We start from the raw sequence: 18,622 nt of genomic DNA on the forward strand, positions 1-18,622 counted from the left end.
GGGAGTTAAGGTAGCTTTGGCAATTGCAGTCAAGTAAAAGAGCCAGGATTGGTTATATTTTTTCCATTCAATAAACAGAGCCATTGAATAAACTGAGCATGCTCAACATGCTCCTGCCCACATACACGAGGTGCTATTAAACACTTACTGTTCCTGCACAAAGCTTGCCAACAGGTTATTTTTAAATACTTTTGTTTTTGATAGGTAGGGAGAAAGGTGGAGAGGGGACATTCCTTTTGGCATCTAAGTCCTGTAACTTCAATGCCTCTGAAATAATGAAGAGCTAAGCCAACACTTTCGAGCTAGCCCCTTTTATTTTATGCATAGGGTCAGGAGTTCTTCAGAGTCTCATGAGTGGTTATCTTTATACTGTGAAAGAACTAACACTTTGAGCAGAGAACAAATGCCTTACCTGAGTTTCCCCTGGACTCTATCCCTATTCAAAGATGCTTGGTTATACCTCAAGAGGGAAGAAATCCAGACCAACTCTTATAACATGACAGGGCACTCAAGCCTGAGGAGGCAGAAACCTGGCAGCTGTAGATGTTGGAAAGGATAATTTATGTGTTCAAGTGACTAGGATTCTAAGGGCTAGATGTTAGCTTCAAGCACGGCTGGATCTAGGAAGCCCTTTTGCTCTCCCTTTTCCCTGGTCTACTTTTCTCTGCAGGCAAGTTCATTCATTCTTAGGCAAGTTCTCTGCATGTGGCAGCAATGATGGGCACTGGAATCTCTGGGTATTCAGAGTTCTTTCAGTAGCAGTCCTACAAGGGAAGATGGTCCATTTCTCTCAGTCCACTTCTCTCACCTCACAGTGGACTCTGATTGGCCCACTTCTGGGGCCTGTCACTGTAGACTACTGTAGACCTTCTCTGTGTCACAACTGACCGTGCCTGGACTGACCACATGGCCACTTCTGCAACCCTACAGCAACCACCTAAGATGGGAGAGGTAGTTTCTCAGTGAAAAAAAACAAGGTACTGGACAGACAAAAGCAAATATTCACAAGAGACTCTTCTGTGAGGCATTTTAACACTAAAAAATTATCTAGCAATGAAGAACTCACTTCCCACTAAGGAGGAAGACCATGAACCTCAAATCCTAGTGTCAACAATAGCAAAACACAATGCTCGACAGAAACCAAACCCTTCATGCCATCTGCTCTCACAGAATGCTTCTTGTAGGTGAAAAGGACAAAAAGGAAATGAAGCCAAGATTATTCTCTCTCAGAAAAGTAAACAGTCTTAACTGAAGAGAAACAATATGCATGTTATTAGAGGAAATGTCTCAAAATCTTTTTTAAGAACAATAGCTGTGCCACAGTTGAAAAGCAAATAAGATGGGTATGCCTTCCCTAGTCAGATGCAGTAAGGAAGCCGGAGTAAAGAAGTGACTAGCAGTATTCTTTGACATCCTTCTGGAAGTAAAATTCCTTTACGTGGGCTTTCACCTTTCTTTAGGTCATTCTGGGCCTCTTTGGTCCTATTTCCTGCCTATCAAACACTTCAGTACTATGTTCTAAAGTTTCTTCACAAAGATGCTCTTAACACACACAGGAAATATCTGTAGGCCCCAACCAGCCCCAAACGGTTTTGGTTTATGCATCCCAATACTCTCTTCGGGGAACCTTGAACCATGCTTTTCTTCCTCTGGCCATGTTAAGCTTGGGAAAATGGTTTCATTTCTTTCCAATCCTGGGAACCCCCATCATTGTGAGGCAGTAAGCAAGGTGTCGGTAGGAGCGGGTCCACTCAGCAGTGGTGTTCCCCTCACTCCTGCCAGGTTGTCCTCTGTTCGTGCAAGATGCCCCATCCCCTTCCTCCAAATCCAATACCCCTAACATTCAGAACCACAGCAAAGAACACTTTTTCCTGGCTGTGACATTCACAATGTGTGACAGCTTTCCTTTCTTTTTTCGTGTTTTATTTATTTGCAACTCAAAAGATGAATGCAATTTGAAATTGATGGTCTGGAGCAAAGAGCCCACCATGGCAAGCTACCATGTGTGTTTGTGCTACCATGTGTTCGAGACCTGCTAACCAATGTTGACTCGCAAAGGGCTTGGAGAAGATTTCAATCAGTTGGCAACTCAATCCTCTTGAAAAATACGGATTTCCAGTCTCTGTTAACAATCAGAAGATCTGGAAACACTAACTTTGCATTCCCACAGGGCAACAAATGGTGGAGGACGAGGCAAGGACCAGCTCCCCAGGCTCCACCCTGTCTGCTTTTCTCATTTGTCAGCTGAGCCCCTTCAGCACTTAAGACTGTGACCCCGGAGCAGATGTGGAAGGGGGTTGCAAAACAACAACGCCAACACCCATGGCTGGCCCAAAGCCTGTCTGCATGACACTCCTGGCCTCGCTCATTTATCTTTTAGAAAAAGTCACCGCAGGGCCAGGGGGCTGGCTTTCAGCTCACACTGAATCTATCGGAACTAACCTGAGCTTTTAAAGTTTTCAGCCAACATCGACAAGGCTAAAGCCACAAAGACATTCATCACCTAAATGCCCAACTAGCAAATTCCAGCATTTCTAGATTCACAAAATAATATGCAATTATCTAAAATGATATGTATTGTTTATGACACAGGAAAAACTTTATAATATGCTAACTGATAAAAAGCAGGTTTATTTATAGTATGGTTTTTAACTAAGCAAAACTATACACAAAGAAAAAAGGCTGGAATAAAATATACCTAACTACTGACAATAATTTTCTATAGGCATCTGGATTACATATTATTTAGGTTTTCTTATTACATTTCTGTTTTTCTCAATGTTACTAAAACAAGAATACATTATTTAAAAGAATATTGAGCCCATATGCTTCCAAATTAAGAAGCAACATGCTAGAACCCAGAAAGCCAATCCACACATCACACTGGGGCAACGGCCATACTCTGGGGTGCTTCCAAATTAATACAAACTGGCTCTCCTCCTGCCTGGGGCACTGCTAGCACTTCATGCACTTTGAGATGAGCCACTGGAGGGGGTCTTCAGGAAAACAGGAGCCCTGCTGGTTTAATTCAGGACTGAAGAGGTTGCTATTCTCAGCTCTGTAAGATGGATCACATCCCAGGCTGAAAATCAGGTTCCAAGGGCTCTTGTCCAAAGATCTGCTCCTGTGTTTAAACAGGTCAGTCGTGTATCCATCTGTGCCTTAATTTCTACATCTGGAAATGGAGATGCTATGACCATAAGGATGAAAAGGGCAGCATTTACTGACCCCCACCGTGTACAGGATACCTGACATTCATGGAAAGCCTGGCCAGGTAGACCAGACCATTTTACTGAAAAGGCAAAAGTCTCAGGGCAACTGGAAACTCATCCAAAACCCAGGAGTTGTGGAGGGGCCAGGATTTGAATTTCAAGACTGTTGGGCTCCAGAGCCCACAGAGTCTTGTCCAAAGGTCACCCAGGCAGCAAGCACAGCAGTGATGCCGTGAACCATAGGACATGAGTTATGAGTGGCTGCGAATGAATGGGAAACACCTATCAGCCCAGGCAATATGGAAGCACCAGATAAGAGCCACAGGCTGTTTCCTAGCAGGTTGCTAAAAACACACTGAAAATGGCATGTGACCAGCAGCTGGGGAGAGAATGGAATATGGCCAAAACAAATTGACCACTTTTACAGTGCCATTTATTTTAGAAAAAGAAATTAATGAAGGAAACTTCAGTATCAATGAAGTTGCAAGAATATAATGAGCAATGCTTGCTCCCACGAGGGATGGCTTTTTAATTATTTTTTCAGATGAACTGCAGTCACAGTATATTTGATCCATACCTGATCCACGTTCTTTGGAGAGTTAAAACACATTTTACCCAATGTCAAGTTAAAATAAAAACTCATCAGAGGCAAAATAACTCTGCTCCCAGGGCTCTGAAAGGAAATTTGGTTCTCTTTGGTTGTTGGCCAGTATTCGGGGGGTCTTTGTACTAAACAAACACTTGGCAGACGACATCTGAGAATTATTCTCTTTGCATCATTAATGGAAACACAGAGGGCTGCACTGGGGTTCAGGATAAGTGATAAAGAAAACATGATACATTTTTGCGTCTAAGATGTGTGCCTCCTGAGTTAGAGCACTTGTTCTGTGTATTCAGGCAAACAACAAAGGCTCCCTTCTCAAAGAACCCCTTTCCCCTGGCCAGCTCCCATTCTCTCCAGAACATCCATCCTCAGGAGAATCCGCCAGCCCGTCTCCGTGCTCTGTGTGTGTGTGTGTGTGTGTGTGTGTGTGTGTGTGTGTGTCTGCCTAACACACACAACTCAAAATTATCTGGTCTCATCTTTATCCCAATCTGCATTCTTAAAACTGCATCATCCGCATTTGATACAATTGCACAGAACTATAGACAGACACACAAATGAGCACATATAAAACTGGAGAAATCTTGGCCGGGTGCAGTGGCTCATGCCTGTAATCCCAGCACTCTGGGAGGCCGAGGCAGGCGGAGCACTTGAGGTCAGGAATTCGAGAGCAGCCTGGCCAACATGACGAAACCCTGTCTTTACTAAAAATACAAAAAAAAAGTAACCGGGTGTGGTGGCAGGCACCTATAATTCCAGCTACTCAGGAAGATGAGCCACAAGAATCACTTGAACCCAGGAGGCAGAGGCTGCAGTGAGCTGAGATAGCGCCACTGTGCTCCAGCCTAGGTGACAGAGTGAGACTTCATCTCAAAAAGGAAAAAAAAAAATCTGGAGAAATCTGAATAAACTTTATGGATTATAGCAATGCTAATTTCCCGGTTTTGCTACTGTGCGATAGTTACTATGACATCAACAGCAGGGGAAACAGGAAGAAGGATACAGGGGACTTTCCTGTATTTTGCCACAACTTGTGATTCTATAATTTTTAAAAGTTATTTTAAAAAAAAACTATATCATCAATTCCTCAAATACTCAGAGTAAAAAATGACAATACAGCTCCTTACAGAAAACTTTTGGCAAAGAGGCAGGAGGGTAGTTTTGGTTTGGTACAGATCTCTTTGGTGTCTGTTATGGGCAAAATAGTGTTCCTTCCCCCAAATTCATATATTGAAGCCCTAACCCCCAGTACATCAGCATGTGACCATATTTGGAGACAGGTCCTTTAAAGAGGCAGTTAAGGTTAAATGAGCTAATATGGGTGGGTCTAAACCAATCTGACTGGCGACCTTGTAAGAGGAGTAAATTGGATACACACAGAGACCAGGGATGTGTATGCAGAGGAAGATGACGTGAGGACACAGGTAGAAGGCAACCATCTGAAATTCAAGGAGAGAGACCTCAGAGGACGCCAACCCTGTGGCACCTTAATCTTAGACTTCCAGCTTCTAAAACTATATGAAAATATCCTTCTGTCATTTAAGCCTCCCAGTCTGTGGTGTTTGCTTAGGGCAGCCCTAGCAAATTAATACAATGCCATATCCCACATCCCCCATTCATCTGGTTTTGTCCTCTGGTAATGAGCTCCCCAGCCCTTGGCATCCCTCTTAAGAAGGAAGCATGGTAGGAAATCCCATCAAGCATGGAGCAAAGGTCTTAGCTCAAAAGAGCTAAGCTTTAGACACCCTCCGCCTACCCATGAAAGGTTAGTGCTCAACTATTTGCGGAGCCATCAAAATATAGAAGAGGGATAGGGATTTTTCATGGTAGATCCAGAGGGCATAACCAGAACCCAGGGTATGGGAAGTTGTAAGGTGGCCTATTTCTAACACAACATTTTAAAAAACCTCCTAGTGGCTACTGCGGTTCAAAAAACAGAATGAATGGCATGTGAAGGTATGGCGCCCACATTGCTGGAAAGAGCCGAGCAAAAGATGCAACAGATCAGCTGCTCCTGCCCCACATGTCTAAGGTCTGATTTGCAGCCATCTCAGCTCAAAGCACTATGAAACGGGCGCAACCTCTTTCCAGAGCCCAGACCTGAACCATTAGCTAGGACCACCTTCCTCTCTCTCCATCCTACCTCCAATACTCCATTCTGGCTCTGACACTCATTCTCCATTTCAGCAGCACCTCTCTCCTTGGACTCCAGACACACTGCTGTCTTCCCACCTTCCTGGCTCCTGCTGCGATTTTTATGCCCAGGAGGCTTCAGCTATCTCGTGGAATCCCTGGCTTGCACCTGACTCCCTGGACCATGCACCACCCTTGAGCTCCCATCCCAGCCTTGTGAGCAGATCCCAGACATATCTGAAATAAGCGTCACTTTCAGACCCACAGCCCAGCCCTATCCAGGTAAATGAGCTTGGGTAAGTTACTCAACCTCTCGGAATCACAGTTTACCTATCTGCTTTGTTTAAAAGAGCAAAAATTTTAAAAATCCATGTCCAACTATAGAAAGTATTAAATATTATCATGTATATTCAGAAGGGATTATATATGCAGCAATGTCATAGAATAGTAACAAAGAAATGCTCATGAAATAATAAGAGAAATGAAATTACACAAAACATTATTTATCATGAACACATTTTCATAGAAAAGCATACTAATGCAGAAAAGAGAATAGAATTATGTACACCATAAAGCTACAATATTCTCTAATTATTCTTTTTCTACATATTCAAAATTGTAAACGGTGAACATGTAATGCTTTTTAACTAGGAATAAAGTTATTTAGAAATCTTTACTACTCACATTTCACCTTTTCCTCCTTGAAAAAAAGGGGGCAACCTAATGAAAGGGCACAGTAAGTCCATTCCATCATCCTACTTACACTTTCATAAAAAGCAAATATGACTTGTGTTTTGAACTTAGAGAAACAGAAGGACAGCTAAGAAAACTGGGCTAATGGAAGATGACAACACGGAGCTAGAGGCATGACTAGACTCCCAAAGAATGGATTCTCCGACCTCAGTAGGGGCCCAATGGTCTCCACTGCCACTGCGCCCATGTAGTCACTCTAGGAACAAAGAGTGCCACGTGCCGCCCACGGGTCACTGTCTGGCTGCACTGTGAGGCTGGGTGCCACATGATGCCGCAGTGAAAGCCTGCCAGCAGAGCTGAGTCCCCATTCATCCAGTTTTGTCCCCTGGTAATGAGCTCCCTTGGCTCCCTCCCACAATGGAAAGGACGGGCTAAAGAATGGTGCCAGCCAGAGGAGCCCCTTGTGAATAGCCCATCCAGGAATCCAGGAGTCTGGCAGCGGCTCAGCCACAAGAGGCCAAAGCAAGTAAGTCATTTCAGTGGAAAATATCGGCTTGATTCAAGATGGAATGCTTCACTTTGCCCTGGGTTGTAGTGGAAGCTACGACACGGCCGCCGATGTACAAACAGCACCCATCTAGTGACCCACGATGCGGGCAACCCAGGGGCAGGTATCATCACCACGGACCTGCAGCCTGAGCCGTGCATGTTGATCATTCTCTTCCCTGCTGACACCCCCAGGGAAGACTCAGCTCAAGAACAAGCTGGTGTTTTACACATGCCATCTTTAGAATCCTTTCAGTCTCCACTGTAGTATCACAATTTAGGCATACGACCAGACAGCTGGTTGTGGGCCCCTCTCTAGACCAGCTCTGCAGGAGCTGGAACCAGGGATACACATGTTATTCCTCCCCGACGGATATACATTTACACCTACAGTCCCAGCATCAGTCCCTTGAGACTTTCCTCCTCTTCAAGGAGTTAAGAGGCCAGAATTTTATATCAATCCTGTTCAGTGGGCTACCCCAAATACTGTGAAGTACAGTTAAGTGGCTTCAGGAACTAGTGCCATATTACAGGAGATAAACTCTGAAATATTCTCACTACCATGAACACTTCTTTATAGCTCGTACAATAAATAAATGAATCAGTTATGCTCTGCATATACTATGATCTTTTTTTTTTTTTTTTGAGACGGAGTCCCGCTCTGTCGCCCAGGCTGGAGTGCAGTGGTGCGATCTCGGCTCACTGCAAGCTCCGCCTCCCGGGTTCATGCCATTCTCCTGCCTCAGCCTCTCCGAGTAGCTGGGACTATAGGCGCCCGCCACCAAGCCCGGCTAATTTTTTTTTTGTATTTTTAGTAGAGACGGTGTTTCACCATGGTCTCGATCTCCTGACCTCGTGATCCGCCCACCTCAGCCTCCCGAAGTGCTGGGATTACAAGCGTGAGTCACCGCGCCCGGCCGCTATGATCTTAAATTACACCTGGAGAATAAACCACGTATGGAATAAAAGGCCACCTATCGAGGCCAATCTATGCAAACGACTTGTTCTCTCCTGATCCCTATCAACACAAACCCATGAAACCAGTGCAGAGAGACTCAGAACTATCATCTCCACGGCATGGGCTACGATGTTTTGGAATCTGGCCATATGTAACAGAGCCACCAAGATGTTCATATGTCATGCAAAGAGACACTCCCCCAACTCAGACTTACCACAGAGGAATGGGGTGACCAAATAGAAATTTGGCTAAATAGTTCTTCCTACCAAAGACTCAATGCAAATCCCACAGACAAGGCCTCAGAATTCAAGAAGGCCTCCTGCCTCAAATGATCAGCCCTACTGTCCACGCCCCCACCTCCCACACTGCCATGTCCCAGACCAAAATGCTTCCTCATTGTAAAGCTTTTGGCACATTCAAACCAACCCTTACCCAGTGTGGGGGAAATAGCACAGCTTAACTCATCAGGAGACACTTCCAGAAGAGAGTTCAGCCACTACGGCTGGAAGCCCCAGGCAGAAGTGATATAGCACTGTTAGGACTTAAGGGGTGACTGGGGAGAAATTTTTCTACTTGATTCTATCAGCAGAGACAACAACTCAGGTTTTCACTCCCCATTTCATTCCCTGTGCTCTGATTGATCTACTTCCTGTTATTCCTACCAGAAAACAACTCTTCCAGAGTCCTAGGGTGACATCAGTCAAGTCAGAGGGTGGACCTCAGGGGACCTTTGTGGCTACATGCTGTAGTCCATGATCTGGTGGGCAAAAAACTCACATGGAGCGGCTTTCTCAAGCCTTAAGGCAACGAAAGAAAAACAATTACCATAGTCCCCTTGCTCCACCATGCCCACTCTCAGGTAATAATGGAAACCCTTAACCATCTCTGGCCTGAGCCGTTTTCTCTTCCACTGTGTTCCATAGGTAGGTGGTGACTAGGCTCACTGGTGCTCCATCCTCTGAATGGACAGGCGCATTCCTTCCACCTTTCCTGCCCAGAGCCTGCTCACAGACAGCCAGAACATCTGCGTGCAACGCATGTGTTCAGTAAACGCATCTACTCCAAAGCTGGGCCAGAAAGACACAGAGAAAAATCCGCATTCCGGTGTGTCCTGCTTCTAAACCGTCCTATCTCAGCAAGCTTGAAGCTTGGCAGATAGGAACCTTTATGTCAAATCCAGTTCAAATTCTATTTTCACTTAAAACTCCAAAATATAATTAACTTTCTACCTCAAGGCACATTGCTTTTGGGAGGCATAAAGCTTCTCTGGGTACAGGTAATTTTTTCAAAGCTTAGCACTCAGTAACTGGGGATGTGTCAGAAAAATCCAGCTGACAGGAGACAAAATTATACTTTGTAAACAAGGGATAGAGATGCTGGGCTGGCCAGCCCTCACCTTACATGCAGCCATCCAACAGAGCCCACCTCAGCGACTGAAAACACTGCCCGCCACATAATAAACAACTTGCCACTCAGATGATTCTTAACCCCCACGCACAGGTGGTTTCCATCCTTCCAGTATAAAACATCAGAAACTCTGACCGTGAAAAATAACTTTTCAAAACACAAATACCTTATTTCTCTCTAAATACCCAATTCCCATGCATACTTCCATTATTGAAAAAATTACCGGAAGTCACCAACTTTGATGCCAAATGCTGGCAAAGCCATCACCTCTCCTTTTGAGCTGCAATAGGACAATGACCAGGACATCATTTTGATTCTTCAAAGCTGGCGTTTCCAATGTGTAGACCCCAAGTATACCTCGGTGGCTAGTATCACAAAGCCCAAAGTCCACATACACACCCAAAAAGAAGAGAGAAACATACAACTCCTCCCGATCACGTTTTCCCACTGAGGCGGTGTTAGTGGTCTAGCCCCGTGGAGCTCAAATTCGGCCGCTCATGAGAGTCACCTGGGAAGTTTTAAAAACGCCTCAATGCCAAGGTTGCACCCCCAGGCATGAGTATTTTTCAAGAACACTAGGTGTGCAGCCAAGTCTGAGAACCAGCACTCTGGCAAAATCAAAGTCCACCAGGCCACCTTTTATCCATGGTCAACACACCCTGGTCTCTTGCTAACACAGCTGGGGCAGCTCCTACCTATATAGAGCGAGGAGTCCTTCCTCCGCACGTGGTCGTCGATGTAGGAGACGCCCAGAGGCTGCACAGGGGTAGCACCGATGCCCAGGAGCACCTGGGCCCCAATGAGCAGCAAGTACATCATATTGGTAGCCGTCCGGTTGCGGCAGATGAGGTCGGGGTCTGGCCCCTCGTCGCTGCCCGAGCCGTTGGCTGCGCAGACGTCGCGGCCCTCGGCGCCCCAGCGGATCTCGCCCGCCTCGTACTTGTACTGGTGGGTCAGGAACTCTGGCAGTGCCGACAGCAGCGCGCCCAGCGCCATGACGATGCCACCGCAGCCGATCAGGCGCGGCCGGTGCCCGCGTGCTCCGAAGTAGCTCACGAAGAGAATGAGCGCCAGGTTCCCGATCTCGAAGCTGCTAGCGATCACACCCACGTCAGCGCTCTGCAGGTTGAACCTGCGCTCCAGGGTGGTCAGGACGCTCACCTGAGAGGGGCAAGAAGAAATGTCAGAGCCAATCCAAAGAGATGCCCAGGAGGCCTCTCCTTCCCGCCTGACAGTGCGCTCCGCCCTTCCCCCCCGGGACCCTCCCACCTGGCCTCCGGTGCCAGGTGCAAAAAGGCAGCTGTGTAAATGCCTTTTAACCTGACGAATCAGAAAGACGTTTATTTAGTATCATAACCCTAATTCAGTTAACGAATTCACTTTCCCAGTAGCAACGATGTTTTTTCTGGCACCTGTTTCCATCCTGAAAGCTTCTACTCTCTTCCGGAAACACTGCATTCCCCACCCGCACAGACCTCCATCACAGCCAGCCCATGAAATCCTATAAAAGTCCTGAAGTGCGCGGTTTGCACACACTCCCAAATATATGCTAGGGATAAAGTCCACGCCAGGAAGACAGAGGACCCAGGGGATTTTCCGCAGGAGGTTAGCAAAGCCTATCCCCCACCTCAAAATAAAAACAAACAAACTTAACAAAACCTAAGTGGCAAAATGGACAAGCTAAATTAGCCCAGCGGGGTAATCATTTGCTCTTTGCTTCCAGCTGGAAATTTCCAAACAGTGTACATTTCCCTAGAGGCCATCAGGTGACTACAGCCCTGACTGTTCGAAGCACTATGACCCTGCCAAGTACCCTCCAACTGAATATTACTATTTCCCCCGTTTTTTTGTATTCTTGTCTGCCCTATGTTTGTTAAGTATATACTGAACATCTGCTGCTTGCCAGGCAATACCCTAGACACAAGAGAAAAGTGATGGAGAGAGGACACCTGGCCTGAAGAAGCCATCTAGCAAGAAGGTAAACATGTACCTAAGAATCACACAAAGGGACTGGAGGTGAGATGTGTGATGCACACCTCACACTAAGGGGGCCATGAGGAGATGCATTCTTATAGGGCTTCTTGAAGTGGTAAGAAAATGAGATGGCTACCCTCTCCTGCTGTGTGCAAATTCCACGCAGGGTGCTATGAACAAGACAAGAGTCCTTGTCATGGGAGATCTGACAGCTGAATGATGTCCTCGCTGAGCAGGGAGCTCAGGCAAAAGGAACAGCATGAGCCAAAGATGGGTGGCATGATTTCATCATGGAAGAGAAAATAGTTGGGGCCGGGAGCAGTGGCTCACACCTGTAATCCCAACACTTTGGGAGGCCGAGGTGGGCAGGTCACTTGAGGCCAGGAGTTCGAGACCAGCCTGGCCAACATGGCAAAACCCCTTTTCTACTAAAAATACACAATTTAGCGAGGCGTGGTGGTGCATACCTATAATCCCAGCTACTCAGGGAAGGCTGAGGCAGGAGAATTGCTTGAACCCGGGAGGCAGAGGTTGCAGTGAGGTGAGATCACACCACTGCACTCCAGCTTGGGCAATAGGGCGAGACCTTGCTTCAGAAAAAAAAAAAAAAAAAAGGAAGAAAATAGTTGGAAAGGTGGGGTGAGGACAGATTGTAAGGAGCCACAAATGCCACAGGGGTGAATTTAGACAATCCCGAGCAATTAGGTAGACAGAATACAGATCATGGAGAGAGGAAAACCTGGTTTGAACCCCTGTTATCATTTCCTTAGCTCTGTGGCCTCAGTCATGTTACTCAAACTCTCCCAACCTGGATTCTATGTAACAGGAATCATAATATCTACTCAGCAGAAGGGATGTGAAGATTAAAAATAATGGATGAAAAGTCTGTTAGCACAGAGCAGCCTCTCCCTTCCTACATGGCAGGAATGCATGGAGAGAGGCAGCAAAACAGAGGCTCTGGGGCCAGACCACCATCCTGACTCTGGCTGACCTTGACCAAGTTACTTTGTGCGTTAGTTTCCCCATCTGTAAAAGGGGGATAAGAGTGCTACCTCATAGAGCTGGTGTCAGGAGTTAACAACACATACATGTAAATGCTAGGGAAGGGTCAGCTATAACCATTATCATTATCATCATTTAACTGTGAGCACCCGAGAACAGCAAAGGTTTAATAGTGTAAGGGTCACACCAGGTGTGGTGAATGGAGGGTGGAAGAAGGCCAGCAGTGAAGACAGCTGGGCCATATGCAGAGAGGGGAGAAGAAAAGGCCACGTCAACACAGTGGCAATGCAAATGAACAGGAAAAGATGTAAGAAGCATTTTAGGGCAGAGTTCTATTTCAGGGAGAATGAGCTGGATCTGCTGACCAACTGGGTGTGTCTACTAAGGAAAGGTCAAAAAGGAGAGTCATATGGATCTAACCTTCCTCCAAATCTACCAATATGGACACTGTTGTAAACATCCATGCATCTACAACCTCTGCAGTGTCCAGATATGTATATCTATGCACATACAAACATATGCCTGTACTAATTAGCATGCCTCTATTCAGTTTCCCTTTACTAAAAAAAAAAAACGCTATAGCCAGGTGATTCCTCTTAGCCTCATTTTCAAACCCACATATTTAAACAAACTCCTTGAGCCTAGTGGTTCTCAAGCCTACCTGCAGATTGGAGGCACTCGGGGAGCACTAAAAATTACAGAGGCCTGGTCCCACCTGGGAGGTTCTGATTGAACTGGTCCGGGGAGCGGCCTGGGGGCCCTAGGACGCTTTCAAAGCTCTCAGGCGATTCTAATGGCAGTGAGCAGCACGGGGCTAAGGCCATGACACCCATTATTGGGGGGTCTCTCTTTCAGCCCCGGCCTTGGGCAAGCTCTGCAGAGCAGGGTTATGACATCTGTGACACCCTCTATCTCTGGCATTGTGGTCCCAGCTCCTCTTTCCATTGTGCTTTCTAGCCAAGTCAAGGCCAGCTTGCAAATCACTCAGCCCTAGTTACATGGTTAGATTGTTACTTTTAAAACACTAGGTATTTGCCGCTGTTGAGAAACGAAGTTTAGCTAGTCCTGGCATCATTCAAATGGCTTTTAAATACTCCCAAAGAAGTTCTGTCCAAAGGGTCTGGGCAGGTAAAAACAAATTCATTTATATACTACTTTCCTTCGCAACACAAACAAACATACAAACATGACGGAATAAATGATTTACCAGAGGTTTATAATAGGTGACACAATGTGGGAACAAAAAGGAAGGCAGCCTAAGGACCTGGGAGGTAGGGGGCTTTGGGGAGCCTCGCCAAGGCCTTTGTGTCAGTCTTGAGAGGGGCCCAAAGGGGACTGGATGCAGAAGTGGAAAAGAACATGTCTGGGTGGGGTCCCCTAGAGTCACCCCTGGAGAGGCGGCTGAAGCAGTCTGGTAGGTCTTCAGCTTTAGGACCCACCATGAGGCTGGAGGGTAACAAAGTAGGAGGAAGGGTTAGAACAGAAGCCATATCTCATTTTTGCCATGATGCCTCATGACACACACACAAGAGAACAAATCTGAAACATGACAACTGCTCCATTTCAGCAGGTGTGCTGTGTCATAAAATATCATGCAGGTGTGCACAATGATGACAGATAAGGGTGATGGGGACAGAGATAGCTGTAGGCAAAACAAAAAATAATCAGTTCTTTTAGAGACAGATAACGCCCGTGCCTGCAGCTCTTGTCCTGGCTCCCACCTCCTCTTTGCAGAGCAACTCACAGGGGTGACAGGAAGTAGTAAGGTCTTTCCCTCCTTGACCTGTGGCCTTCTGCTGGGCTGCAACGCCAGTCTGGGTCAACAGTTAAGTCATGCAAAGATTCTGAAATGATGCTTTGTGGATCAATTAGACCAGAGGCTAATGTTTTCACTCATTTAAAACACAATTTTGAGAAGACAGACTAATTAAGTATGCATGAGGCCATAAAACCCACTTGTGGCTTTTATGTGGCAGTGAACAATCCAGCCTGAGGAACAGCATGTGGAAGCGAATGACTGTCTTTACTTAATGGGTAACGGCACTAATGGAGAAGGTCTTGATAATTAGAGAAGAAGGAGCCACAACTGCAAGAGGAAAAGGAAAGAGGAAGCACCCTTATCCTGAACCAAGTGTATATGAAGTTATTATGTAAAGAATGCAGTATTAGGCTTCTACAATGATTATTCAAAAAAAAATCAGCTTGCATTTCAGAATGTCCCGGAGCACTTGTTAAAAATATAGATGTCCCGGCCGGGCGCAGTGGCTCACGACTGTAATCCCAGCACTTTGGGAGGCCGAGGCAGGCGGATCACAAGGTCAAGAGATCGAGACCATCCTGGCCAACACGGTGAAACCTCGTCTCTACTAAAACTACAAAAATTAGCTGGACGTGGTGGCGCATGCCTGTAGTCCCAGCTCCTCTGGAGGCTGAGGCAGGAGAACTGCTTCAACCCAAGAGGCAGAGGTTGCAGTGAGCCAAGATGGCACCACTGCACTCCAGCCTTTGTGACAAAGCAAGACTCCATCTCAAAAAAAGTATCTAAATATCTATATAGATATAGATATGTATATGTATATAGATATAGCTATGTGTCTGATACCCAGCTGAAGATGAGGACCATTGACCATTCAGGCACCAGGCACATACTCACCATCATTCTAGAACCAAGGTTCTCAACCTTCACTGGCAGTAAAATTACCCCCAGAGGGTATGAGGCTGCTGAACCCCAAGCCCAGAGTCTTTGATTTTGCAGGTCTGGGGTGGGATCTAGACTATGCATTTCTAACAAGCTACCTGGTGACACTGATGCTGCTAATCAGACGACCCCACTTTGAGTACCTCTGCTTTACTCAACTTCCTCTTCTCAACTAGCCTTCCCCCATTCAAAAGATGAAAGAGTTTAAGTTATCTAAAAATTGAAATTATCACCTCCTCATTTCCAGTTCATAGAGACACTTTCTCCTCATGTGGGAAATGTTGGGATGCATTTCTGGGAGCCTCACCTTCTGGAAAGTGCTGAAGTCACACTAAGGCCAACTGCAACTGTGAGCACTTAGCCCAAAAGGGAGAGCTTCAGTCTATGTTGCCATAGGACAGGACACATTCAGAGGCCACAGCCAAGTACTCATGAGCCCATCCTCACCTTCAAACGGTGTCAACCATGGGCAAGGTAATCAGGCATTCACTTAATAAAAACACACTTATTCTTAGGGGCAGGCAGCAGCAACTCAGGGGCTCTCACAGAGGTGTGCCCATTTGTTCACTCTGGTCTGGGTGGTGGGGCCTTGGCCTGAACGGGCATCGCCTGAGCTTCTGAAAAACACCTGTGCTTGTCCTCCCACCTGCAAGACTTGCCATCTGTATTTTCAGAGTTCGCTGGGTGACTCTAACATGCATGCAGGTAGAGGCATGTGCATGTGTGTCAGGTGGCAGAGAGGGTGTGCAGGCATGGATGTTTACACCAGAGCAGCCTGGTCCTATCAGTGTAAGTCTGGAGCAGGAGAGCCTTGAGTTCCCATCTGGCTTTGACAGCATTTGGTCAACTCAATCTTTCTGAGCCTGTTTCCACACCTGTGTGGTGGACAGAACAATACTTGCTTCTGCGGACATTAATGAAGTCATACATCAGAGCAGCTGGCCCACAGTAGGTCCACACTAAAAAGCTAGCCATATCACTGGTGTGCCTGCTCTGTGGGAGATGCAAGAAACATAACCATGATTAAGAGAGCATGCTGCCTTGTAGGAGTTTACAGTCTGGGGACAGCAGAAAGAAACAATCTAACAACGGCACAGCCTGTAACAGGGTAACAGAGTGGCAGAGGGTTTGAGGGAGCAAGAACACTCATTTGGCTGTGTGTGGAGGAATATATACCTGGGAGGCAACAAAGATCAACTAGATTTTAATAGCTGTGGGAGGGGAGAGGCTGCCACACCATTCCAAGAGCAAAGATCAGTGGTGTCAAGGAGGCTGGCAGAGGGAGAGTTTAGACCACCCCTGGGGAAAGGCAGGAATATGGAGTGGCTTCAGAGAACTGTGAGTAGTCGTCTGAGATAAAAACAGCCTTGAAGGCCAGACTGAGGCTTTGATTTACAGGTCAATGGGGAGCCAAGGGAGGTTCTTGAGCAGGAGCCGCTCTTCTGCAATATTAACCTGGCACTGCTGTGCAGGTATCAGGGAGGAGAGACTGCCGGGGCAGCTGTTTCCACAGTGCTGGGGAGAGAGGAGGCTTCAGCAGGCTAATGCTGGTGTAACAGCAAGGAAAGGCCCCTGTGGCAGTGCCACCTTAGAGGCCCAGCTCAACAGAGGCGGCAGCTGATTGGAGGCATGGAAAAAACAAGGTGGAGCCGAAAGGTCCCTGTGAGAGTCCCACCTGGCTCAGTCTGGAGCTTTTGTGAAGGCTGAGAGAGCAGGATGCTCTGTGAGGCTGGGAGGAGCCCGGGAGTGCAGTGTGGAGAGCCTGCATTTTAAAGTCCTTCTGCTGAGTAGTGGCAGATGTGACAGAACTGAGCGGGCTCTTCCTGGGGAGCTTTGGGGAACCTATACCCTCAAACTGCACGCTCAGCAGCAGGGCCCATGGCAGAGAGCAGATGCTAAAAACAGTGCAGGAGATGTCAACCTCGCTGCGGTCCTGCCAAAACCTGTGGTTTTCCCAGCAGGGGTTCCTGACCAGGGTTTGGCATACTTCCTCTGTAAAAAGCCAGTCAGTAGATATTTAGGCCATATGGTCACCATAGCAACTACTCAACTCTACCACCATAACACAACAGCAGCATGCATGGACAATATATGAACAAATGGAAATGGCTGTGTTTCAATAAAACTCTATTTACAAACACAGGCAGCAGGCCAAATTTGGTCCACAGGCCATATGTAGAATGCCAAACCCCTGATCTCTATAAGTCCAGCTTGGGAAATCACACCATTCCGACGCCTGGCAGTACAAACGCTGGCCATTGGTAAGTATATGAAGCACTCCTGTTGCTATAACAGAAAAGTCATTCCAGGGACAATTTTAATGCAAGTTTTTTGGGTTTCTTTGTTTGTTTTGTTTTGTTTGAAACAGAGTCTCGCTCTGTTGCCCAGGCTGGAGTGCAATGGCGTGACCTTGGCTCACTGCAACCTCCGTCTCCCAGATTCAAGCAATTCTCCTGCCTCAGCCTCCCGAGTAGCAGGGATTACAGGCACCTGCCACCACACCGACTAATTTTTGTATTTTTAGTAGAGATGGGGTTTCACCATGTTGGCCAGGCTGGTCTTGAACTCCTGACCTCTGGTGATCTGCCCACCTCGGCCTCCCAAAGTGTTGGGATTACAGGCGTGAGCGACCGCACCCTGCCAAGTTTTTTTTTTTTTTTAATTCCATTAAAGTAATTTGCAAGATAACTTCAGTGTGTTGTCCGATGTGCCAAGGACATGCCTTCCTGTAGTAAAGTGGGAGAAAGAGACTTAATCACCTAAGCCCAGAAGTCATTTCCCCATGATGAAGCAGCAGCAGCAATAGTGTGAGGTTTTGTTTCTCATCTAGACAGCAGCTCCTTGGAGTGAGTCACTTACAGTTCTAGGGAAATGGCACACAAAATGCATTCACTTATGAATTCCAGGATCCTAGATCTGCAGAACCAAGTAACAGAAGACGACACAGGATCAGCCTCTTGTCATGGCTATGGTGGCAAAGGGAACACCCACCTCATGTGCTGACTAGGGAAAAGAGACATTTAGTCAATGATGTTTTATTTCTGGTGGAATGATTTAGCCTGGATCATGTTCACATATAAATGGGGGCCATTTTAAAACCATTTTTCTTTAAAAAGCAGAGTAAGAATCATACGGAGAATCTCATAGACACACTCTAAACTCCAGTCTACACCAAAAGCATCATCATTTTAGGGGGCAAGTTGTGGGGGTAGGGGTTACAGTGGAAAATGTGTGAGATTTTGAGTTTCATATTAACTGGGTAATATGAGACAAGGCACTTAACACCCCTGCAACTCTCCTTTCCCTTCTATAACATGGAGATAACAATCCCTCCCTTACGGTTTTGTCATAGGGTCCCAATGAGGGAGAGAAAGGCTCTGCACACCTGCACGTCA

The 18,622-nt window shown here is 46.6% G+C and overlaps 1 protein-coding gene across 7 annotated transcripts in view; it reads right to left on the minus strand.

The window, feature by feature from the left end:
* The window catches only part of SLCO3A1 (solute carrier organic anion transporter family member 3A1), a 321,546-nt gene that overhangs the window by 248,816 nt on the left and 54,108 nt on the right, over positions 1 to 18,622 (minus strand). For 6 of the 7 annotated variants that reach the window (XM_055277138.2, XM_055277135.2, XM_055277136.2 and 3 more), the window contains exon 2: positions 10,249 to 10,714. In XM_055277138.2, coding sequence (XP_055133113.1) covers positions 10,249 to 10,714 — 466 coding nt within the window. Of the gene's footprint in view, positions 1 to 10,248; positions 10,715 to 17,986; positions 18,139 to 18,622 lie in introns of those variants that run through there. The other variant, XM_055277140.2, reaches the window with a different exon arrangement.

This window comes from Symphalangus syndactylus, chromosome 5, assembly GCF_028878055.3.
Source record: "Symphalangus syndactylus isolate Jambi chromosome 5, NHGRI_mSymSyn1-v2.1_pri, whole genome shotgun sequence".
Classification (NCBI taxonomy): Eukaryota; Metazoa; Chordata; class Mammalia; order Primates; family Hylobatidae; genus Symphalangus; species Symphalangus syndactylus.